Source organism: Cheilinus undulatus, linkage group 17 (genome assembly GCF_018320785.1).
Source record: "Cheilinus undulatus linkage group 17, ASM1832078v1, whole genome shotgun sequence".
NCBI classification, from domain to species: domain Eukaryota; kingdom Metazoa; phylum Chordata; class Actinopteri; order Labriformes; family Labridae; genus Cheilinus; species Cheilinus undulatus.
In genome coordinates, this window is record NC_054881.1 from 2,799,559 (window position 1) to 2,825,729 (window position 26,171).

The 26,171-nt window shown below is 40.6% G+C and overlaps 1 protein-coding gene across 2 annotated transcripts; it reads left to right on the forward strand.

Moving 5' to 3' along the window:
• Positions 1–79: 79 nt before the first annotated feature.
• Positions 80–25,856, forward strand: LOC121524792 (fibroblast growth factor receptor 1-A-like). 2 transcript variants are annotated; one of them, XM_041810303.1, is made up of 17 exons: positions 80–419; positions 9,419–9,566; positions 14,741–14,842; positions 14,931–15,103; positions 15,186–15,309; positions 16,617–16,807; positions 19,780–19,924; positions 20,010–20,203; positions 20,519–20,664; positions 21,154–21,275; positions 21,758–21,868; positions 21,963–22,153; positions 22,258–22,380; positions 22,462–22,532; positions 23,139–23,276; positions 24,234–24,339; positions 24,590–25,856. In XM_041810303.1, the coding sequence occupies exons 2-17, from the start codon at positions 9,458–9,460 to the stop codon at positions 24,671–24,673; spliced, it is 2,130 nt and encodes a 709-aa protein (XP_041666237.1). In that variant the 5' UTR covers positions 80–419; positions 9,419–9,457; the 3' UTR covers positions 24,674–25,856. The 2 variants fall into 2 exon arrangements, with proteins under 2 accessions (XP_041666237.1, XP_041666238.1); XM_041810304.1 differs by having other exon boundaries at positions 14,744–14,842.
• The last annotated feature ends 315 nt before the right edge of the window (positions 25,857–26,171 follow it).

Here is a 26,171-nt window from a genome sequence, read left to right on the forward strand (position 1 = left end):
TTTTGGCTCCACTCCGAACATGGAGTCAATGAATCGATGGCTCTGGGGGTATTAATGTAATAGGGGGGTGTGTGTAGGAGGAAACACCCACTGAAGGCGTTTCTTCCCGGGCTCTGTTTGTGGAGACAATACGGTCAATGGGCTTCACTTTTCCCACGTTTTGTGCTGCAGGAGCGGAGGGCTCGCGTGGACTAACACCGCGGAGATCTTAACGGCTGAGCCCGCATTTAGTGGTGATTTTAGACCACTTTAGGGTGCCAGAGTTCCTTAAAATCAGCCACACTGGCCTGTCTGTTAACATTAGATGAGTTTTCAGCAAAAAGTAGTTTTTTAGTGGAGTTTTTTTCTCTCCTGGAGCAGCTAACGTCTCTCTAAACAAACCTAACAACGTCCTCGGATTTAACGGCCAACTCCTACAGGTAAGTCTCCATTTTTACCGTGAAATAAAACTTTTCTATAAACAAAAGCTGTGCTTTGTACGCTGAAAAACATACTGAAAAGTTTTCTAATCACACAAGAAGCTGATTTTGTTGCGGTTCGTCGGTATTTTGCTGTAACCGTTGCTTGTTTACGTCCTTTATGCTAACTTTTAGCTAACCAAAGTTAAGCCCTGTTGGAATAACGTTAGAAACCTTACGGGACCAAGTCTAGTCTCCATGCTGCAGTAGTGTACATTTTCACATGCTGTGAACATGCACAGCCATGATAAATGGTTAAATAAGCTGTTTTTATAATGTTACTTCGCTACAACAGCTGCACATTTTTAGCAGTAGAGCTGAATTGAAGGCATTGTTTGGTTAATGGGACACACGTATCCGTTAGAAACTTCAACATTTCTAATCACAGCCGTTCTGTACTATTAGAGAGAATCAGTAATAGTCCAAAAGTAGAGATATATGGCTGTAAAATATTTCATCTTAACGTTAAAGCAGTCACAACATAACACTATGCATTAATTACCAGCATGTGACTACTGTTAGTAATAAATAGCCTCCAGTGGTGTGGTAAATTCTTACACAAGGTCATAAAAATACTACATTACAACTGAAATTCCTGTTTTGTGAATGTGAAAAAATGAAAATAAGGCTTTCAGAGATGGAAAAGTGCACAGCTTTTGTGCTCTAGTAACAGATAAATCACTCTGGTTTGAATTTAGGTGTCTATATTGGTCTAAAACACACTTTTAAAGTGTTATTTTTTTCTATAGTTTGACTGAGATGCAGTTTTTGAAACTCTTTGTAGTCTGGATTCACCTCAACACGCTAGAACAGGACTCAGGCAAGCTGGTTTAGACCAGATGCTTTTTTTACGGACTAAATACTGTAGACTCAAAGCTGTCAGATTTAAAAATTCTTTTGATTGCACACCAGATCTACTACCTGGTGGTTAGAAGCCTCTGCAGGGTAAGCTTGCAGTGACCTCTGACCTCTAGAATCAAATCAGTTCACCCTCAGGTCATGGTGTAGGTTTGTGCAAATCGTACAAAAATCCCTCACAAGCAAGGCCGCACGCAAGGGGGGGTAAAGGACAGGGCTTTCTGGGGCCCGGTCCAACTGGGGGCCCATGGAGGTCAGAAAAATCATAGTCTAGTGTAAAGTTAACCCATGATAACCCTATTTTATATTTAACCTACATAATAGCCACTCTTATCAATGCAACAAAACATGACTTTCATTTATTTATACTGTAGCATGGAGACTTTTTCGGAATGAAAATGGGTAAAAATGGGTTAACTGTGGTGAAAATGGGCAAAAGGATTGAAAAAAAAACAGTTGATAGAGGCAATAATGGGTGAACAGAGGCAAAAACAGGCAGAAAGTGGCGAGAATTGGTTTAGAAGTGGCAAAAACAGACAGAAGAAAGTGATGGAAAGGGTTTTAAATTGCGAAAAAAAAAAAAAAGGGTTTTGAGTGGAAAAAATGTGCTAAAATTGGCAAAATTGGTGTTAAAAAGTGATGAAAAAGGGTTAATATTTGGTAAAATTGGTGTAAAGAGGCAACAGCATAATTTTAAAAATGTTCTTAGATTTTTGAGGCATCTGGCGACCCCCTCTCAGTGTCTCGTGACCCCCAAGGGGGTCCCGACCCCAAGGTTGAGAAACACTGGTCTAGTGTAAAGTAAACCTGTGATAACCCTTTTTTATATTTAACCTACATAATAACCACTCTTATCAAAGCAACAAAACATGACTTTCATTTATTTATACTGTAGCATAGAGACTTTTCAAAATGAAAACCCCTTTCATTAAAGACACAACTTTTCTGAAAGGAAAAGAATAATTGTAAAAAGAGACAAAGAGGGTGAATATAATAAAAAAGGGTTAAAATTGCCCAGAAATGGCAAAAAATGTGCAAATAGTGGTAACAATTGGTAAAAAAAGGGCAACAACTGGATAAAGGTAGCAAAAAAAGAGGAGAAATGAACAAAAAGTGGCGAACATGGGCAAAAAAAATGCTAACAGCCAGCTAAAGTAAGCATAATGTTGCACGGTTGTTTCAGAAATGGGTAAAAAGGGGCGAAAAACATCTGAAAAGGGTGGAGAAAAAAAGACAAAGGGTGGTTAAAAAGGCAGTATGGAGATAAACAAAAGAGCAGAGTGACATAAAAGTGGCAAAGAAGTTAAAATAAAGTAGCAAAAATGGGCATAAATGGAAAAGGCAGCTAAAAGTTGTTGCAAAAATTGACAAATTGTGGTTAAAAAGCATTAATGTTTAAAAAAAGGGCAACAACTGAATAAAGTAGCAATAACAATGGAAAAATGTGCAGTTTTTGAAAATCTTTGTTAGGGTTGGTCTCCTCCAGTAAGAACAAAGTAGATAGTCAACCCCATAGTGAGACAGTGCATACGAATGCTCTGCCCAACCCAGTGGATAACCTCACTTATGGTGCAAATGTGTATAAATACAAAAACAGCAGGGGGCATCATACAACTTAACACTCTGCCAAGGCCATGATGGGGGGCTTTGTCCACACATGTCCCCGGATTAGAAATCTCAGTGGCTGGAGCTTAGATCAGTTGACTCTTTTACAGAGTTGAACTGACACTGATGGATCGACACGGTCAAACAACTCCAACACTGAAGACCCTTTAACTCAGGATGGAGTTAAAATCACACATTCAAAATCAACTTTGAAATGTTTAACCTTGTCATATAAATGCTCCAGTTTTTGAGTTTCTCTATAAAATTGCTAAACCGAGCTTTTACTTTGAAAAGCACAAACCAAAAAAGCATTCATACAGTGTTTACCTTTCCTGTGACATATTCTACCAGTGTGGAGACAGAAAGTTTCACTATTAGTAGATCTTTAGAGAACAACTTTATAAAATGGCCCATTTAAGCTTGTGGCCTTTATAGCATAAAGCTCCACCTCCTTCACCCAAGCCTCCTCCGTTATAGACTAAAGCTTCACCTCCTCCACCCCAGCCACCTCCATCATAGCATAAAGCTTCACCTCCTCCACCCCAGCCTCCTCCTTTATAGACTAAAGCTTCACCTCCTCCACCCCAGCCACCTCCATCATAGCATAAAGCTTCACCTCCTCCACTCCAGCCTCCTCCATCATAGCTTAAAGCTTCACCTCCTCCAACCCAGCTACCTCCATCATAGCTTAAAGCCTGTTGCACCCTCGCATTCAGATTCATGCTATTATGATTAATTGCTACTGAATTAATTTTGTTGTTTACGATACACATAGTCATTTATGTGTCCATCCATATGGGGTTTCTAGCTATGTGCTTCCTGGAAAGTCAAAGCATGCTGCTGACTAACCCAGGGAGCTTCTTTAGAGCAGAGGCTTCTCTGCCAAGTTAAACTGCAGGTCTATTTTGAAATAAAATGTTTAAATGTATGATGGGTGTTCCTGGCTGAATCTAGGTTGTAATATAAAATGATTTATTGCTTGAATATGTTGAAAAATGCACAAGTTAAGGGAACCTAATAATAATTGCATTAAATCACAGTTGCAATATTGTGGAAAAAAATCGCAATTAGATTGTTTTTGCAAATCATTCAGCCCCAGTATTCACCAGCAGTGCACTGTATTAAGAGGCTCAAATAACATCACTAACCTTATAAACAAATTTTACTCCATCTTCTATAATCATAGCTGCTGAGCTTCATGTTAATGAGGTAGAGTAGTGCAGCTAGAGTGCAGAGATTCACACAGGACAGCAAGTAGATGTAGAGAAATGTTTGAATCATGGTGTCAGGAGAAGTGCTGCATAATTAACCTGAATGCATTTGTAATCGTGATGCCAGACTGTGCAATTACATAATTGCATAAAAGGCTGTAGTTCTTTACTGTAAACCCAAACAGGTTGAAAATACTTAAATATTAACTGAGTGGATGTCTCTTGCATGCACAGGCTTGTGGTTTGTCATAGCAGATATAGACTAATGCTACAACAATAGAAATGTGCTCCATTATAGACTAAAGTCGTACACTGGAAGAAGAAATACTACAAAAAATGAGCTTTTGGATGTCACAAGCAAATGAACCCATGCCATGATTTTTTTTTAAAACCCTTCTTCTGTCACTTTAAATCCTCTGCTGGTTGATTGTGGTATTTGTGGGTTTTTATTACACTATAACAGCTGTGTATCTGTCCCAGCAGCAGCAGTGTGGTTAATGACATTTTTACAGTGCATGGTTATTGTCATCTGATAGTGATGTGTGTCTGCGGGCCTGTTGTTGTCAGGATGGAGTATCCGGAGTGTCCATGAAGGCTGTGACTCACTTTTCCACTCCTGTCCTTCACATGGAGAATCTCCAAACCAGAACCATGTCCTCTAACTGTGCTTTATTCTTATTTATACTACTGTCAAACCTCTAAATGTGCTTTATTCTTATTTTTAATACTCTAAGACACTAACTGTGCTTTATTCTTATTTTTAATACTGTCAGACCTCTAAATGTGTTTTATTCTTATTTTTAATACTCTCAGACCTCTGACTGTGTTTTATTCTTATTTTTAATACTCTCAGACAAACACAGCCTTTCTTTCTCCTCTTGTTCCTTTAAATGAACGCTCTGTGAGCTTTACTGCCTTCTCCCCCCAGATCAGCATGGCGTCCCTTCCTGTTTGTGTTGTTTTGCAGCTCGGGTGGATGGATGGATGAAGACATGGGTGGTGTGGTTGGTGTGTTAGTATGACAAGTATTCAGAGCTGCCAGCCTGCTGCAGAATCTGGTGTGTAGGTGAGGCCTTCAGCACGGGAAGTCTAACTCTGAGGCTGCAGGAAAGTTATTAAAAATGAGGAAGAGCAGAGGGAAATAGAAAACTTTACATGAGTATCTGTTTAGTTCTAAACAGAAGATTGTTTTCCCTGCAAGAAGCATTCAAGAGGGGTAAAAATCCAACAAGTGAGGCTCACGTCAGAGAGAACGATGCGTCTCCAGGATTCACACGTAATCCTTCCTCCTCCCACATTATGGAAACATCCTTTCACTGTTTGATGCTCCTAAAGCATCCACCCTCTGCCTCTTCTGTACTTTAATAGTGATCAGAAGTAGCTGTTTGTCTCCTGTCTCATTCAAACAACAAGCAAAAGCTGCACCAGTCATTTCTAAACATGCAAACACATAGAAGTAAGGATGCACAATATTGAAGTTTTGCAGCTGTCCAATATGCTAACATTTCCTTAATCATTTAAGTTGAAGTGGATCTGGGACATGGGACAAATAAAAACAACCATCAGTCCTTAAAATGTGCTTTAAAGATTGAAGAATGAGGATGAACACAAAAAGACATCAGCTGACATCAGGCTACCCTACCTTAAACTCCACAAACTTATGCCTGAATTTTACAACCCTTAGAGGCAGATATTTACATGTATTTGCTTTAAATGTTGACAGAAATGTCATTTTCTGCAGATACTGATATCTCATTGATATTATTGTGCATTAAACTACAAGAACATCTTGGTGTTCTAGCGTTAGCTGATTGAAAACTGTTGCTCTGCAAACTGGGATGCAAAAAGATCCCTTTTTCTCCTCCAGTCTTTCTATGTAAAAATGCAACCATTCCATTTTTCTAGAGGTGCACCAATTGGGAAAATTAGAGCCGATACTGATGTCAAAATAACAATAATTCTGATTGCCAAAAGCAAAGTTACACCAGTACACCAACCAAGGAAAAACTAGCCAATTAGAGCCTGTTCAGTCATGACCAGGGACTGGCTGATCCATTCCTATATTACAGATTTATTTATCAATCCAAGATGCATACACACATGCTGTTTAATGCCATATCATGCTGTGAGCACAGCAGAAATGTAGCTCTGCAGTGTGCAGCATGGACCGTACTTCACAGACAGACCCCATGCTGCAGCCACTCACAAACAAGGAGCTCTTCAACGGTGGAGTAAAGATTTGGAACATTTCAGGGTAAAAACAGAGGTTTCCCTTTTTCCTCTTGAGCTGTTAATAGTGCCACATTTTCCTCTCATTTTTGACCATAAAACAGATCACAGTTTGTCAGAAAAGTTGCTTTTGCCAAGAAAGAAATCTCTTATTTGACCCCACAGGGAGGAGAATTGAATGATTGCATGAAATCAATGAGAAAAACAGAAAATCCTTTGTTTCAGATTTCTGTTAATGACACTTTATTTGCTGATGTTTGAAAAAAAAAGGGTAGACTTTGTCCCATATTTACTGATGCATTGGGCATCCCTAATTCCTCTTTATGTTTACATTTAGCACAGAGGAATAGGAAGGTGATAAAGCAGTGATACTTAATGTGTGGCTCTTTCATGTCTTAATTTGACACATTATTCCCATTTTTGCCACATTCTGCCTTTTCTTGCCACTTTTCTCCCAGTGTTTGCTGCTTTTAGACCACTTTTGCCACCTTTAACTTATTTTAATTGCCACTTTTCACCACTTAGATTGTGGTTCTTGCAAATGTGTTTTTCAACAAGTTTGCTCTTTGGTTGAGCAGGGTTGAGTAACGCTGTGATAAACACGTCCTAAATTCTTTAGTATGTAGGGGGGACATTCAGATGGTTCAGTGACTCCTGAACATGATGAACACAAGCTCATTTAAAGTTGAAGCCAGAAGTTGCACATCTGATCAGTGTATCTGCAGGTAACTGCACGCATACAGAATCCTAGTTTGCAGAACAGAGAGGAAAACTTTGAGTTTGAAACTGGGATATTTTGATGTGCATTTTAGATTTTTACCAGAGTTGATTACTTGGCAGATTGCTGTAGAGAAAAGCTCTTGCAGCTAAAGACCAGAATATGCAGACCTCTGACTCCTTCTCATGGTGGTCTGTCTGATTTTACAGTCTCTTATTAAGTATGTGTAGTTTCTGGTTTTATTTTCCTGTTTTTGAAGCTCTGAAGAACTACAGCATTCATGCTGGTGCAGCCTGCAGAGCTTCATATTTGAATCTGTTCACTGTCAGTGTGTTTGCTGAATATGTCATTGTGTGTGTGTGAGTGGGAGGGAGACAAGCCACAGAATTTCCCAGGATGCTTTTGGAAGAAGGATTAGTCACCATGGAGGTTTTTGTGACTCCCGTCACATAGAATAGTGTATTTCTGACTAAAAGTTTAATTAACGTAAGAGGCTGCTGGAGTCTAATGTAAGAATAAAATATGTCTTCATAAAGCCAGCTCTGCTCTTCATGCTCATCACGCTCTGCACACAGCCTCGTCTGAGCAGCGTGAGGCTGAAGGACAGACTCGGTAATGAGATGGATCAGGATGGTGTCCTTTAGTTATCAGAGCAGCAGAGGGCTCAGTGCTGGTCCGGTTTATGAGGCTCATTAAATGATGAGCGTCCCTCTAAGTTTACTGTCCTTTATTACTCCTTCAAACTTTAGGTTGACCTCCAGCTGGAGTCTACTTTTTACTTCTGTGCTGTACATCTCCTCTCTTGCTGTTCTGTTGTTTCCAGTGGAAGTGAAATGAGAAGATGCTGCAATGTAAAGTCCATATTTTCATGCTGTGATAGCTTTTGTTTAGGGATGCAAGATATTATTGGTCTGGTATCAGTATCAAAGTATCAGTATCAAAATTTCTGCCGATATTTACATCTGATATTTTGCCTGTGTATTTCAGCATAAATCAACTGTAAATTTTTTCCTTATATACCAGTGATACTCAACATGTGGCTCTTTTGTGATTATTTGTGGCTTTTTTTATGCCTTAATTTGAAATATTATTCCTTCAGAAAACCTTAAATAAAACTTTTTGGCCCTTTTTCACCATTTTTGCCGCTTTTCATCCATTTACCCTACCTTTTGCCATTAAATAACACCTTTTTCCTACTTTTCTGCCCATTTTTGCCACTTTCCCCCAATTTTTGACACTTTTATCCCAATTTTGCTCATTTAAGCTACCTGTTGCCATTCAATAACACTTTTTTGCAACTTTTTGCCCATTTTTTACAGATGACCTTGTTTCTTGGTCATCCTTAAAGCTTAAAATGTCTAATGGACTGAAATTTTCTTTTCCAAAAAGCATATAGATATCGATATCGGCTAAAATTAATCTGTAAATATTGGCATATCGGATATCGGCAAAAATCCAATATCGTGCATCCCTACTTTTATTTTATCCACTAAGATAAATTCCTGCTGATATTCCAGCTCAAATCATCTCCATATTTATCAATATATATTTCCAGCACTTTTAAAATTGAGGAAGATGTTACTGATTGGTTGCTGCAAGAAAAAAATCCAACCAAATCTCATTTCCAGCTTCAGAGCTGCAAAGATTTCCTGCATTTCTCTGTTTTCTGTCATAAATAAAATGTCTGTGGCAGCCATCCTTTTTTCTTACTTTAAAAAAAGAGTTTTAGATCATTTTTGGACATTTTCCTGCTCTGATTAATCCTCCTCATGAACAGATTGTCGTGTATTTTATCACTTCTGGCCGTGCCGTAGTTCTCCCTCCCCGCTCTGGTGCTGAGTGAATGTTTTTACCAGGTGAGCTTCACACCTTCACGGCGACATGCAGCAAATGGCGCTGCTGTCTGCCTGTGTTTGTGGAGGGAAGGCAGCCAGCACGTCTGATTTACTGCTGACACATATTTAGTGGTCACAGGTGGGCTGAGGTGTGGGAGTGGGGGGTTACTGTGGGTGTCAAAGGTTTATGTGTCCACATCAGCACGTCTTCACCCCCCCTTTGACAAACAGCTGCACAGGTGTGAACGGCTGCATGTCTTCTCCATCTGTGAAAGTAACATGTTGTTTTTGTATCACCAGTTCCCTGCAGCCGTGTCTGTCCATTCATTTATTTGAATTAATGATAATTTAACTTAGCATAAAGCTAAAGTTCCATCAAGATTAAAGGAGACTATCTGCTGCTGGGCTGGAGGAAATCATTGTTCAGACTGATGATATGTTTTATAAATCACCTTAGAGTCATCCTCTCCTCATAAATCTGTTTTCTCTCTGCTCTTCCTGCAGATTGTCTGAAGCCTCAGTGATTCGATGTTTTAGGACACGATGTCTCCCTCTCGCTGTGTCCTGCTGCTGCTGTCCAGCATCCTGCTGCTCCTGCTGGTCCACGTTCCTGAGACTCAATCCAGACCGGCCACAGAAGACACAGACACAGGTAAGATGCTTCACACATGCCTAAAGTCTTTTTTTCTGTTAAACTTAAATAACATTGGTGTCATAGGAGCTATGTTCAGGCTGCAGGTATTTGACATACATCATCACATAATTATTTTCCTTTTAACCAGTTCAGATGGAGCTGTTCCTCCATGAGTCCTACTAGTACTTCAACGGAAAGTTGATCAGTGGAGACATGTTTCTACCAAAAGTGCAATAATTAAACATGGAAAAGCTACACAATTCAAGTTTTTAGAACATCAATTACAAACTCTATCCTTCTTTTAAGTCTTAAGTGTTGATACATTGTTTACTTTTAGATTATTGATTATCGAATCAATTGAGCAAATATGAAGTCACCAATATGGATAGTTTCTATGCCAAAATTAAACTCATATATGATACAAAATCAAGCAATGTGATATGTTTTCAACACCATGGCAATAGAAAAGGAGATAAATGAAGTCTTAGGGATCCAATATTGGATGTTTTCTTGCATTTTATCATCAAAATGGAAGCAAAGTCCTGCACAATGCCTCAGTTACACAAATGTAATAGGCATGATTTCCTACTCTTTGTACAGCGTTGACTGCATTCAGGATTTGCCTGTTTTGATGGACTCATTTATTTCCCATGCATTTTCTCAGAACACACCTAAAGTTTACAAGTTTTAATACTTTTACATACTAACAATAATTTACTTAATGGGGATCCTTTAGTTTTGAAGCGAGTGGTATTAAGAAAGTATCATGCATGGATTTTTTTTTTAAAAAAGGATATGTTTGCTTAAGAATGAAACCAAACCAGAGGAAGTATAAATGCAAAGATGCCAGAGGGGAAATTACCGAGACAAAATTTAGGGGTTGTCGTTAGCTGGGTTTCCATTACAGTTTTTCACAAAATAAAAGTGATATTTCTGAAATTTCGACAAAGTACAATGTCGCTTTGAATGCATTTCCATTGACGAGCGTATTGGGCATGAGCCTTTTAATTCTCGTAAAATCTCCTCGAGCGAGACTCTGCTGCAAGGAAGCTTGACGCTCCAAACCTGCTGCGTGTTGGTCTATTATGGTTACATCTACAGGGGTTGCCTTGATAGTTTTGAACAAAAGACGAAGGCAACAGCTGATAGTTCAGAGCCAAAGTCCGTGTATGTATGGCAAAAGCCACGTATAAGGGTGTAAGTATGATGGTAAGTCCACACAAGTACGCACATACCACACCATGCTGTCTCAGAGGCTGGGTTTCCATTACACTTGGAAATGTGCAAAATCGAAATAGTGCAATAAAAAAACTGGTAATGGAAACACACTAATTTAGAAAAAAACCCTAAAATATTGCTAAAAAGCTTTTACGCTTCATGAGGAGGTTTTTCAGGCGTTTCGATATAGAAATATATCGCAAAAGTGTAATGGAAACACTTTTTCCGCATTTACAAGTCACGGGTCATGACGTACTGTGTCACATGACCAGTCACTCCGAGACAACATGGCGCAGTACGTGTAGACAGAAAAAGAGACGAGACTTTTCTTAACATCATACTTCTACCCTTATTTGTGGCTTTCGCCATACATACGAACTTTACCACTGAACTATCATCCTTTACCTTCGTCTTTTGTTCAAAATTATCAAGGCACCTGCTGTAGATGTAACCAAAACCGTACCAACACGCAACAGGTTTTGAGCATCAAGCTTCCCTGCAGCGGATTCACGCGAGATGAGATTTTACGAGAATTTCAAGGCCTATGTCCAAAACTCCCTTCAATGGAAACGCATTCAAAGCGCAATTGTACTTAATCGAATTTGAAGAAATATCACTTTTATTTTGCAAAAAACTGTAATGGAAACCCAGCTAGAGTGAACTGGTCATGTGACACTGTACTTTATGTCCTGAGGTTTGTTAATGTGGAAAAATGTTTCCATTGCACTTTTGCAGTACTTCTATCAAAACGTTTGAAAAACCTCATGAGGGCGTAAAAACTTTTTGAGAAATTCAGGTGTTTCCATTACCAGTTTTTATTGTGCTATTTAGTTTTTGTGCCTTTCTAAAGGTAATGGAAACGCAGCTATTGTCGCAGTGTTTTTCTGCAGAAAGCAACTCGGGCTACAACCCATGCAAAGGAATTATATGTATATGCAAATAGTCTAAAAGTTTCCCAGAGGAAAGAGGCAGTCTGGAGTGCTGGATATTAAACTGTTTCCCTGTTCAGTCCCTGCTAATGCATTGTGTAAGTGTGGTGTCCCTGTGCTCTAAACATCCTTCCATCTATTTTTTTTACCATTTATCCCATCGGGGGTCACGGGGAGCCTATTCCAGCTGTCATTGGTTGAGAGGTGGAGTAGACCCTGGACTGGCCACCAGTCAATCGCAGGGTTTGCTCTAAACAGCAGACAGAATGATCAAACATGCAAGAGCTTCTCATGTAAGGTGTTCCTGATGGGGCCGTGGTTTTTGTAAACCATTGATTAAGGACTTATGGATCTTATAGTCTGACCTCGTCATGAATCTGCTGAAGATGTTTTTAATTCGTGCAGCTCAAATTAACTGAGGCGGTGCAAAAGCACAAGAAAGAGAGGAACAAACACTAAAAGTAGCAAAGTAAGGCATTCAAGATGTGAAAATAAGGAAAACTTAAGAAAAAGAAATCGATCAGTGATTAAAAAAAGAAACCTAATGGCACTAAGAAGACAAAAGTCAGAGTGGTGTCCCTCCCTGTGTTTGTGCAGACGTTGTCGGTGTCTGGGCCTGTTTTTAACTGCTGCGTCTGCTCTCTTCCTCCTCTCTTTTGTCTAAACGCTCTTTAAAGTCTGCTGTGGTCGAGCTCTTTCAGACTCTGAGTTACACAAAAATCTCATAAAAACTTTCCAGTGAGAGAATTTCTTTAATAAGAAAGTGACTTTTGTAAGGTTTGGCTCTTTACTCGGGCATCTGAAGCTGGTTAGAGCGATCCTTCCTGGTGTTAGTGAGGCTTGGCTCTCGGGGTGCTGGTTATGGTCTGTGTATCCTGTCCAGACCTGGGAACAGATGCTCACAGTCGGCAGGCTTATAGAAACTCTTTAGGAAACTGCTTCCTGCCTGCGTGTGTATGCATTAATATTTACTTTCTTTGTGTGTGTTTTCTCCTACGACCATCTGGGCTCCAGCTGAGAGCGAGTACATGCCATACTTTTGTTTTGTAGCTGGTAAATTCTTGTTTTTCTCACACGTCTCATTTTGTCTCTCTGCCCCAGCTGCCTGCTTTCAATTTCCACCTCACTCAGTCTCCTCTCTCAAATAAAGGTTTGAAATTAAAACCACTTCCCTCCCTGGGCTCTCTGTGTTTGCTCAGTAAAATGTTCCTGTAAGTGCCATGAACCCGACTCAGACCTTATAAAACCGGCCTCATCTAACCAAACACTCTGCTCTTTATAGAAACTGTTTGATGTGTTTGACAGAAGCTCCATAATCTCCTATTTTCAGTTTACAAAGATTCCCAGATTCACACGTGTCCCAGTCAGCGGTTGTTTTTGTAGCTGGCGTTTCCACTTGGTCTGTGCCAGGATTTAAAAAATTACTCTAAGACAGCGTTACTCTGCCCTGCTCCACTAAAGAGCCAAAATGTTGAGAAATGCCTTTACAAGAGCCACAATCTAAGTGGTGAAAAGTGGCAAAAACTGATTCAAGTAGCTATAAAATAAGTACAAGGTGGCAAATAAGGGTCAAACAGCAGCAACAACGTGGCAAAGTAGGCATAAAATGGCAAAAAGTGGGTGAAACGCAGAAAAACAGGGAGAAAAAGTGGCAGTATAGGGCAGTAAGGGGCAAACATGGGTAAGAGGATACCAAAAATAAGTTACAGGTAGCAAAAAATGGCCAAAAAACAACAAAAACATGGCGAAAAATGAGTGTAAAAGTGACTGAAATTTGCAAAAATGTGAGAAAAACAGTTAAAAAGCAGCAAAAACATGGCAAAAAATAAGTGTAGAAGTGATTGAAATGTGGGGAAAATGGCTAAAAACATGGCAAAAAATGAGTGTAAAAGTGACTAAAATGGGCACAAATATGGGAAACATGGTCTAAAAGCAGCAAAAGTGGCAAGAATGCCGAAAACATTGGTGTTTAATGGCAAAACCTAGCTTAAATTGGCATAAAAAAGTGGCAAAAATTGAACAATTAGCAAATAGCAAAAAGCAGGAAAAAAGAGGCAAAAAAATGGGATAGAAGTAGTGAAAATGGGCAAAAAGAGATGGAAAAAGTGGGCTTACAGCAGAAAAAAAATTGATTAAAAATAGCAAAAAATTGAAGAAATGGTAAAAAATGCAAACAAGGGCAATGGAAATGTACAAAGAAAAAATAAAAGTTGAAAATTAAAGCTAACTATTAATGTGGGGATTCAAACTGATTAATGTGACTTGCAGTGGATAATTTCTGAGGTCAAAGTTTCCCTCTCTTAAGGTTTTCTGGGGGAATAATATTTCAAATTAAGACATAAAGGAGCCACGCGTTGAGTATCACTGGCCTAAGAGAAGAGCAGGGGGTTGAATTTTAAGTTCATTAACTGTAATTTTCAAAACACAGAAGACAACAGGAAGCGGCATCAGTAAGTTCTTCAGAGTCTGATTGGTCCCAGGTGCTGTAGCTGCTGCTATGCAGCGATAGAGGCAATGCTCATGGTGACTAGAAACCCTGTGCTCTGGAAAGTGTGGTCAGGTCCCTGTGCATCATTTAGTCCTCTTTCTCTTCACATAAATACTGAAAACATGTTAGCATCTTTGAGGTTTTAGTCGGCTTCATGCTAAAGTTGTCAAACTCTTAAGGAGGCTGCCATTCTGATTTTTCAGTGATAAATGACGGAGCGGTTCAAGGTATTGTTCTGTCGTTTTTCCACTGAGTCATTAAGGAAGTCCATTAAAGCTGAAACAGTCCATGATCAGGGCGAGTTGGGGGTTGTGTTTGTGTGTCGTTACTGTTAATGGTCCTGCAGAGGGAGGAGGTCTGTGAAGTGTCGGAAGTGCTGGGGTGTAGCGCTGTGCCGTGGCGACAGCTCCTGTCTGCACCGAGGTCCAACAGGAAGGTTTAAAGGCTTGCTCGGTGACCCGGGTCAGAGTCAGGGGTTAATCCTTACACTGCTCTCATTGTCTGTTTGAGGGGAACTTCAGAGGAGCATGCCTCACTCACAGCTTTGACTTCTCTAGCAGACGCTGTAAAGTCCTCTGAAGATGAAGAAGACGACGAGTCATCCTCAGAGGAAAACAAACTGTCCAATGAGCTGTCAGCGAGCAACGAAAAGATCCAACGTGAGCCTCAGACATCCTCCCTCTCTCTGCTTTTATTTCTGTTTAAAACGTGAATCTGTGAGGTAATCAGGAGGGTTGTCTGTTTTAGCGATGGCGCCGCAGTGGGTGATGCCAGAGAAGATGGAGAAGAGGCTCCACGCCGTTCCCGCCAGCAGGACGGTGAAGTTTCGATGCCAAGCGACCGGAAGCCCCGTTCCTACCCTGAGATGGTATAAGAACGGGAAAGAGTTCAGGAAGGACCAAAGAATTGGAGGGTTCAAGGTGAGCTACTGACTGAGCCTGTAAAAAAAACAAAACCAGATCCAGGCAGATTGTAAAGCTTTTTTTTTTCTCTTTGTTTCAGATCAGGGACCACATGTGGACGCTCATCATGGAGTCAGTGGTCCCATCAGACAAGGGGAACTACACCTGTGTAGTGGAGAACGAACATGGAAGTCTCAAACACACCTACCTGCTGGATGTCGTTGGTAAGGAAACCCCCTTTATCTTTTGTGGAGCTTTGTTTTGGGCTTTTCTTTACTTGATGAGTAAGTGGGAAGAGTGGAAAATCAGGGAGGAATAACATGTTAGAAAGGAGCCACATTTTGGACTTGAACCCACCAGTTTGGAGGTCACATGACATGGCCTAACCACTAGAGCAGTGTTGCTTAACCCCGCTCCCCCAAAGAGCCAAACTGTTAGAAAATGCCTTTGCAAGATCCACAATCTTAGTGGTGAAAAGTGGCAAAAACTGATTCAAGTGGCTATAAAAATCAGTACAAGGTGAAAAATGATGGTCAAGCAATGGCAACAACGGGTGATAAGGGGCAAAGCAGGCATAAAGTGGCAAAAAAGTGGGTGAAAAGAGGAAACACTGGGAGAAAAAGTGTCAGAATAGGGCAACAATGAGTGAGAAATTACCAAAAAAACGATTTACAGGTGGCAAGAAATGGCCAAAACATGGCAAAAAATTAGTGTAAAAGTGACTAAAATGGGCAAAAATGTGGGTAATTGGTCTAAAAAGAGCAAAAACATGGCCAAAGTGAGTGTAAAAGTGACTGTAATGGGCAAAAATGTGAGGAAAATGGCCAAACAGCAGCAAAAATATGGCAAAAAATGAGTGTAAAAGTGACTAAAATAGGCAAAAATGTGGGAAATGATCAAAAAACAGCAAAAACATGGCAAAAAATGAGTTTAAAAGTGATGAAAATGGCAAAAAATGAGTGTAAGAGTAACTAGAATGGGTAAGAATGTGAAAAAAATGGTCAAAAAACAGCAAAGAGTGGCAAGAACGCTGACAACAGTGGGATTTAATAGCAAAACCCGGCTTAAATTGGCAGAAAAAGTGGCAAAAAAGGGAATAAATTGTAATTAGTAAAAAGCAGGATGAAAGTGGCAAAAACTGGTGGCAAAAATGGGATAGAAGTAATAAATTGGGCAAAAAGATGGAAAAAGTGGGCTGAAAGCAGTAAAAATGGATTCAAAGTAGCAACAAAAATTGAAAAAATTGCAAATGAGGGCAATGGAAATCTACATACATAGAATAAAGGTTAAAAATTAAAGCCAACTGTATTAATGTTGGGATTCAAACTGATTAATGGGGCTTGTAATGGATAATTTCTGAGGTCATAGTTTTGCTTTATACAGGTTTTCTGGGGGAATAATATTTCAAATAAAGACATAAAAGAGTTGAGTTGCATTGAGTATCACTGCAGTGTCTGCCCCCATCAGTGGCATTTTTAAAGAACCATCAGGCCGTATTTTACAGATCATTTTTGTAACTGTCCGTTTTCAGAGCGCTCTCCTCACAGACCGATCCTGCAGGCCGGTCTGCCCGCTAACCAGACGGCAGTGGTCGGCAGTGACGTCGTGTTTGTGTGTCGAGTGTTCAGCGACCCACAGCCTCACATCCAGTGGCTCAAACACATCACCATCAATGGCAGCAGAGAAGGACCAGACGGGCACCCGTACGTCCTCGTCCTCAAGGTTTGTAGGCGTGTAGGTGTGAAGAGATTGACATTACTTTGTACTAATCTGTTTTCACTTTGACATTAAAGAGTTTTTTCAAGCCAAATTATATTGATCATGATTGATTTACAAAGTCAGTAAAAGAGTAAACCATCCAAAGGGATGAATATTTTTATAGTCCCTGTAGCCATTAGAAGCACTGCTCATGTAAACATTTTATAATTCTTAATTCCTACTCATGATTTGGCCTTTTTTAAACCTTTTTGTGGAGGTTATGATCCAGCTCATGATGCTTTCTTGAGTTTCTGCAGAAAAGCTCTACAGACGTTTACTGCTGCTGTGTTAAGCATAGAGTAAATATTTAGAAGCGTGTATAATCCATACGTTTTAGTGGTAGATCTTGCTGAAATGCAACTGGGACATACTTTAATTTTAGACTGAAGAATTACAGCTGCGGTGTTTCCCCTAGGTTTACAGCCCTGGGTGGGGGGTGGGCATCAACACAGACACTTAAAAGAATCCTGGTGTTCATGTGTTTTTTTTTAAATGCCAGCTGTAAATATGACAGGGTTGGAAATGAACTTTTGCCTTCCTGCCACATTGGGAGTAAGTTTAGGACTGTATCAGACCAGTATTAAATGTAAAGTTGACCTCTGCTGTCTTAAGGCATCCCCACATGCAAATGAGTGTGACATCTGAAAGATTTAACAAATAAACAACCAAAAAATTATCTAAGAAACCGTTTATTCTAACATATAACGTATTTATAATAGGTAAGATTATGTATTTTGGTAAATGTTCTTTATGATGATTGATTGTCCTCCACTGACTTCATCTACACATTTTCTCTCTCTTCACTATTATTACACACACACACTGCATGTCTCAGTCTCCTCCTGTTGTCTCTATGCCTGTGTGATATTTTGTCAACACTCCTATGTTTATAAAGGTTGAAGAGTTTCTGTTGTAATCTGCATGTGGACGAGGTTTATTTACGAGCGTAAATAAGGATGATAAATATCGCCAATAGCGTCAGGTGCTATGAGAAACATGCGTGCGAGGAATAAAAAGACAAAAGGGGCTGTCCACCAGTTTATTGATCCCTGATAATTGAATGATAAAATGATCGTCAAGTGATGCAGGGATGGGCAGCTTAACTACAGTCTGAAGGAACTGATCCCCTCTGATATTCACGGCTCACCTGCCCACACACACACCTGTGAGGGACCATGCGTATTTCTGTCTGCTGTGGCTAATTTCAACTGCGTTTCCCACTGGTTTGTTACTAAGCAGCGTGACATACGGGGATTGCAGGACTTTGCTGCATTGTGTCAGACTTGTTGTGAGAATTTAATAAATTGTGCACAACTGCTGCAATCTCATGCTGAAATCCAGAACTTGTTTAACTATCTCAGAAGTAAAACAAGCAGGGCATTGGTTCATTCACAACTTTAGAGGATAAACTAGTTGAATTGGAGAACTCTTTCATGATACTGAGTCAAAGCATCCCAGTACACATGTGGCTGCAGTTCTGATATGGGAAGGAGGGGGCGGGGCTCTCTGATCAGTGAGCGTGTGGGTTTCCTCAGCTCTGGGCACAGAGTCAGAAAGAACAAGCAGAAAACCAGGGCTCAGAAATGACATGCATTTATGTAAACAAGATAAATAACATGACGCTGTTTAGTTTTCTTTAATTAAGGGACCAGGTAGAGACCTGCTGTGTAGGAAAGGTAGGGGAACCACTGAGCTGGTGTTGCAGAGTTTGTGGGAATGAGGCACTTCAGATACCAAAAGAAAGCACGACTTAAAACCAAACCAGCTTCACGATACTGTCCGTATGTTAGGCTTTTCTTTAGTCAGCGTTATTTGATGCCTGCAGCAGCCGTGTTTAGGTCTGACTATATGTTAGACGTCTCTTTATCCAGCCTTATCTGCTTTTTTTTCCTGTTTCTGTTCTTATTTCTCTGACAGAGCAAAGTTCAGCCACCTCTCCAATGCAGGGTAGACTCAGTGATGTTTGTTGTGTCTGGCATGAAGCCAGGAGCTTCTGCACGTATTATTGTGTTTCTTTAAATCCTAACAAAGTCTGAAAACAATGAAGGTCAGGAGAATGGGATCTAATGGCCCTGTACGTGTTCACTAAGAAGAACCAGGGTCTCAGTGTTCCTTATAAAAGACAAAGACATATAGCTCCACTAAACATGCAGCTATTATGCACATACAATGGAGTTTATATACAGTATAGATACACAGATATAGTAAACATCAATGCCCATGCATTAGTGAAGGATCTCTGCAGGTATAACACAAATAAAAACACAGAAAAGAAGTTTAATTTAGATCCACAGAAATGACATTGTTTGGAATGATATATGAAATGCATGCATGTATACATGTCTGTATTTATAATAAGCCATTGTTCTTTTCTGTTCTCTTATCCTCGTCATGGAAAAACAACAGCTAAAAGAAACAGAAGCATGCATCTTACTTTCATAATGCTCCGTGTTTCTGTTCACCCGCTTTCCTCTCTCTTATGCTGTTTTTTTAGTTTTCAGTCACTGTGACTTTGCAGCAGTTTCTATTTGGAGAAGGGAAAGTGCATATAAATAGACAGTACTGTTGCAAGATGCTGAGAAATATGAACAAACTGAGGACTAAAAATTGATGTTCTTCCCTCTCTCTCCGAGTTCAGGACTTTGATTTCCAGCCACTGTGTTTCACATTGCAACTGCTTTACCTGATTTGAATTCATCTACCTTTGTCACTGATTGTTGTTCACAGTGATTGTTTCCATATACTGTACTTTGTTTTATTGTGCTGTGGTTTTAATGTGCCTGTTATCTTGACGGCATTGGAAATGAGCGAAACCCCAATGTAAATAAAGGTTTGAAATGAAATTAAAATAATAATCCTCAAAGATGCAATAATTTAACTGTATGCATGCACTCACCTTTGATTACAGCTTTGTGCATTTGTTTTTCCTTCTCTAGACGGTGGGTTTGAACACGACAGACAAAGAGATGGAGGTTCTGACTCTGAGGAATGTCTCTCTCAGTGATTCGGGAGAGTACACGTGTCTGGCAGGAAACTCCATCGGCGTGTCTCACCACTCAGCGTGGCTCACTGTCGTAGAAGGTATGTTAATAAATGATCCACAGAGGTCATGCGACCGTTAGGGTTCGACTCTGTGCTGATGTCTTTATGCCTTCATCGTCCTCAGAGATGCCCCCCGCCCCGATGCCTTCACAGACCTACCTGGAGATCTTCATCTACTGCCTCGGCTTCTTCATCATCGTCATCCTCACCGCCATCGGCGTCATCTGCAGGCTCTGCTGTGCCCCGAAGAAGAGCGACTTCAACAACAGCCAGCTAGCCGTGCAGAAGCTCGCCAAGAGCATCCCTCTGAGGAGACAGGTAACACGCCTGCAGCTGTAGCACTTCTCTCCAAAAGTAGCTCAAAAGGAAGCACATCAACTGTGTCAGGATATGTTAAACTTTCCTGTTTAAGCGTTTTATCATGACTTTATTTAACATTTTAATGTTTGTCCCTAATGGATTTTGTCTGTATGTGTTTGAGCTGTGATTTAGTAGTTCTAACTTTTTAGGTACTAATGAAGATACTAGAACCTTGTTGTACCTCAAATCTCAGTGTTGATCTCCTCTCTGTTGTTGCAGAAGGTTATGTTTTTAATCACAGAGACAGTCACAGCTTTGTCTTGCCCTCTGCAGGTGTCGGTGGAGTCCTCGTCTTCTCTCCAGTCTGGGATGTGTCTCGTGCGTCAGTCTCGTCTCTCCAGCGCCACCACCACAGTCCTGACCGGAGTGTCTGAGTACGAGCTTCCTCACGATCCTGTGTGGGAGCTGCCACGAGACAGGTAGGACTGCAGAGTCAGCGAGAATGTCTTCAGGCGTAATGGCGGCGAAGCTTTGGTGCAATGCTGTTGCTGCACCTGGGAGTTTTACTGCTAGAAATTCAGTCCAATCAGAGATCAGTTTCTCCATGACCATCATACATTTTGCCCAACCTTTAAATGTCTCATTTTAAGATAGATCAGACTTAATGTAATCACGCAGCAATGGAAAAAGAAAAAAAAAAAAAAAAAAACGCCCTAAAGGAGTCTAAAATTTGACTGCAGTAACACCATCAGACCAGGTGCTGCTGTGACCAGTCAGATTTGAAACACTGAGTTCTTGAGAGCTTATTTTCTAACATTCAGCCTTCATATAAACTTTACTAAAAGTGAACTCTGTCCTCATCATGCCTGCACCACTGAGTTCTGTTCATCTCACAGGTAAAACCCTGTTTAGGACGGCTCCATCACTAACGTGTCTGCTGTGTTTATCTGTGGATTTGTCGTCTTCAGGTTGACTCTGGGAAAGCCTCTGGGTGAAGGATGTTTTGGTCAGGTCGTCCTGGCTGAAGCGGTTGGAATCGATAAAAATAAACCGACACGAACGACGAAGGTCGCTGTGAAGATGCTCAAAGGTGAGAGAGAGATGCTCTAATTTAAATATTTCTCACTGCTAGCTTCTGGGTTAGTCCACAAACAGGGTGAAGAGAGTTATATGCTAAATTTAATTGCAATAAAATCAAAAAAGAAGCAACATAAAGAAAGATTCAGTGCAGGATCCACAAAATATCTCTGAATAATTAACACTCAGTGCATGATTTCCATGTGGACATTAATAATGCATGTGTAACAGTGCCATCCTTTGCCTAACTTCATACATTAATGAATGGAGTTTAAACCATCATGGCTCCTGATGTAATACTGACACTAATGATGTCTGCACAGATGAGTCTGAGACAAGAAAACTCACCAACCAGCTGAACTCCCCCTGTTTTAATCATGATTGCTTCAGCTTTTTTCTCCCTTTAAGTGCTGAATTAAAGCTTTAAAATAAAGGCACATCCTGTCTCAGGCCAGTAAGAAGTCTGTTAAACTTAATCTGACTTTCTGTTTGCAGCTGATGCCACAGAGAAGGATCTGTCTGACCTGATCTCTGAGATGGAAATGATGAAGATGATCGGCAAACACAAAAACATCATCAACCTGCTGGGAGCGTGCACACAGGATGGTTAGTGTTTTACAGATCAGATGTCCTGCTCCAGTATATCTACATGTTTGGGTTAATAACTTTATAAAAATGGATTCTCCTCGTGTGTTTGCAGGTCCTCTGTACGTGGTCGTGGAGTACGCCTCTCAGGGGAACCTCCGGGAGTACCTGCGGGCTCGACGGCCTGCCGGGTTGGAGTACTGGAGTGGCTCGAGGCAGGCGGCTCTGGACAGCGTGGACGTCAGAGAGCTGGTGTCCGCTGCCTACCAGGTGGCCAGAGGGATGGCCTACCTCGCCTCAAAGAAGGTCTGCAAAGTTCGTCTATCTTTGGCCTCTGATGGAGACTCAAACCTGGACTGTCTGAACTGGTCTGAGTATCTTGTTGTTAATTCTGGTTTTCTCCTCCACAGTGTATCCACAGAGACCTAGCCGCCCGTAACGTGTTGGTGACTGAAGACAACGTGATGAAGATCGCCGACTTCGGCCTGGCTCGAGACATCCACCACATCGACTACTACAAGAAGACAACTAATGTAAGACAGATAAATATGTGAGGATCAACATCAGGAGGGTTTATGGGATGTTTTCTCACTGGTGTTCTGGTTTCTCTTTAGGGTCGTCTGCCAGTGAAGTGGATGGCTCCTGAAGCTCTGTTCGACCGAGTCTACACACACCAAAGTGACGTGTGAGTTTAAATGTAGAGATGTGCCTGCTGGTTTTGTTGTCAGTGAAATCTGAGCTACAAATGACGCTTTATCCGCCAGGTTTAGACATGTCTACATAAGAGAGCAACCTGAGATTACAGCACACCTTTTTTCTCCCTGCACTACCACAGAAATCTGTTTAAAGAGGTTTTTATCAACGTTTTTCCAAGAGTTATGATGAAACGAGAGGATTAAAATTCATACCAGTACCTCTTCTGATGCCAGAGCAGCAGAAAAATAAAGTTTTAAGCGCTCAGTATTGGAGAAGTTCCTGTTTGCAGTCATCAAACGTTGCAGGCAAACTCCTGCATACTGTTTGAGCTGCACAAACACCCTGGAAATATTTTGGTTCCCAACATTTATTTTGTTTTTGTGCATTTTAAATGATGTGTAGGTGTTTTCTATCATTTTATTCCCTTCCTTTGCATCTGTCCTAAGAAATGTGGGTACTTTTCCAAAGCTTTGGTAGTTTTTAACACTATTGTTCTTTGTCACAGCAGAGATTGCATGATTAAAAATTATCTGGTATCAAAGTTTCACACAGCGTTATAAACTTGACTTTAGTTTCTCCTTTATTTCTGCTGCAGGTGGTCTTTTGGAGTCCTGTTGTGGGAAATCTTCACCCTCGGGGGGTCTCCTTACCCCGGCGTCCCTGTAGAGGAGCTCTTCAAGCTGCTAAAGGAGGGGCATCGCATGGAGAAACCCTCATCATGCACACAGGAGCTGTGAGTTCCTCTGTCTCACATATTTAAGTCATTTCAGATAGCAATCAAAACAGGAAGTTTGCACCCATCAGTTTTTCTTTAATTAAAAACGTCTGTACGGATGTTTGAATTCCTTGAATATTCTTGAATTCTAATTTTGTCTTTTCAAGGTTTAATAAAGCTTGATTTTGGATCAGTGGGCTTGAAAATGCTAAAAAAAAAAGCCTCTCATGACAGAATTAGCTATCTGACAGATACGCGTGGTGTATGGAGCTATTATTGTTGCAAAACTATTCACAAATGCATACAAAGATCCATGCACAAACCTGCAAATTGGATAGATTTTCAAATGTGTGCATAAATCCACAAATGCATGTACAGATCTGCAAATATGTGCGATTTTGGAGAAAAGAAGTCATTATTTTTTTCCACTTTTCTAATGAAATGAACAATGACAGTGTAATATGAGACGATAATAATAGCGCTTTGATCAGATCCAAACTGCTAGCTTTCTGTGTGATGCCACCAGGAAGGCAGCCTTGCCTGTGAGCCTGCGCTGAGGGCAATTAAACCCAGTGTTTAGACTTACAGATCTAAATACACATTTGCAGATCATACGCAAAAGAAGTGATGCAAAAGTCGTGTGTGTAACAGCCAACTGAGAGGCAGATTTCACACAGATTGGTCTACACATTTCAGATCTGTGCATGCATGTGTGGCTTTGAGTACAAATCTTTGTATGCGTTTGCAAATAGTTTTGCAACAATAATAGCTCCATAGCGGGGTCCTTCATCAACAAAAACTTTATTAATAGCAATATTTCTTTTTGAAATGAATATCACAGCTATAAGGTGCTGGAAAATCTTGAAAATAAACCTTGATAAGTGCTTGAATTTGACTTTAGAAAAGGTGTATGGCCCCTGAATCAAACTCCAGAGCGCTCCCTCAGTCTGACCTGGTTGTTATCTTTTCTCCCAGGTATCTGATGATGAGGGACTGTTGGCATGCCGTCCCATCTCGCAGGCCGACCTTCCAGCAGCTGGTGGAAGATTTAGACCGAACGCTTTCTCTCATGGCTAACCAGGTGATGTTTCTTCAGAGGCAAACCTTAAACCTCAAGTTTGGCAGCAGATTTAATGTATGTAGAGTCTACAGACAAATCACACTTCAGCACTTCCACAGGCTCAAGTTTTGGTCACACGTTTGGAAGAAAGGGTTGCCGTGACCAAACCAGGCTGACACTTCAACACTAAAATCCTGCACAAGCCAAACTCTGCAAACTCTGCTGCTGATTTCTGTGATTCTCATCCTCATGTCTGTTTGTGTCTCTGCAGGAGTACCTGGATCTGTCCGTTCCTCTGGTCCAGTACTGTCAGATCGAATCCTCTTCCTCTGGTCATTCCTCGAACTCCACATAAACATCCCAGGACTCTTGTTTTTTTTTCTTCCTTCTTCCCGGATCATCTTGGATCCTGTATCTGGGCTGCGGTCCCAGACGAGGCCCTGTGAGCTGCTTCTCTGTCGTCCATCAGCAGCAGACTGATGTGAAGAACAGCTGGACTGAGCTGGATCCTCAGCCAGGCCTCAGGAAGCTGCTCTCTCACCGCCACAAACAAACACATGTACGCTCGTAACGGGCGCATGGACGGAGTTCACCCTCTGATAAAGACTGAGACAGCAGCGTGAGCTTCTATTCATCGTGGCTTTGACTGTGTTAATAATGTCAGTGTGAATACTGTAAATAATATTTGTGTTTTATAGAAGAAAAAGACTGGATTTATATGAGAATTATGAAATAAAAGAGGAAAAAGGATGAAAAGATACTTCAGAAATAACTGAATGGTCAAAATGCACAAAAACTTCAGTAATTAAATCTATAAATGTGTCTTTTTAGATCACAATCTACTCTAACAGTGTGTTTAAACAGCAAACAACATGAGCAAGCTTCAGGGACCAAATCTAACAGACTATACCGGTTCCTATTGGAGCATCCTAGCAGCCTGTTTCTACCGTCTCCCAATTCTGTTTTCACTTCTGTTGCTTCTAAAATTGAAAAAAGAGGAGTGACAGAGATTTACAAGGTGCTGCTGGTGCCCTACAGGGGGATTTTCTTGATTTTCTTTCACTTCTCATCTGGCAGAGCTTCTGAGCTTCTGTTTTTGATGAGGAGAGAGCAGTGCATTTAAATTTCCCTCACAGAGGCAAAACTATTCAGCTCATTACTTTCATTGCTCCACTTTCAAAATAAAAGCCCTAGATATTGCATGTTCCACTGAAATTCAAAGGGCAGAGCAGTGAATATTTAGCAGATGTTATCTGAGGCTCTTGTGCTGTTAGGACACGAGGAAGGCATCAGGAAATCTCTTTGTCCTCATTTATGGTTTACTTCTGAAGTTCTTTTGTGTTTGACTTCATTAACTTATTTTGCACCAGTATTTATGTCTCTCTGTGCCTTTGGTTGCAGACGTCATCGTCCAGTATTACAGTTGAATTTTGCACTTATCCTGCAGCTGGTTTCAGACCATCATTTACACCAAAATGCTTGTAGTTGAATGTGTACAATAACTGACTTTAACAGTATTAAATCCTTTTCAATGTTAACCCTGGCTGATGTGTTCTTCATGTCTGACAGCATGATTTCAATCATAAGATTTGGTTTAATTTGCAGATAAGGCACAGGTTTACATCTAGTGCAAAAGTGTGAGGTAGATTTCAGCTTATTCATCTGCCATATTGGATTTTCCAACAGAGGCAACAAAATTAGGAAAAGGGCAAAAATGGTTCGTGGTGGAAAGAGTTTAAAAGTGGCAGAGATGGTAGAAAATGTGATTAAAAAGTGGCAAAAATGAATGTAATGAGGCAAACATGGATAGAAAAGGTGGTGAAATGGAATATTACAAGGAGGAGAAATGGATT

Bases quoted from the DNA above. Each gene is read 5' to 3' on its own strand.
- LOC121524792 (XM_041810303.1), top strand. From the start codon at position 9,458: ATGTCTCCCTCTCGCTGTGTCCTGCTGCTGCTGTCCAGCATCCTGCTG. The intron at 15,104-15,185 runs GTGAGCTACTGA...TCTTTGTTTCAG, and splicing joins AAAGAATTGGAGGGTTCAAG to ATCAGGGACCACATGTGGAC. The intron at 22,154-22,257 runs GTCTGCAAAGTT...TCTCCTCCACAG, and splicing joins CCTACCTCGCCTCAAAGAAG to TGTATCCACAGAGACCTAGC.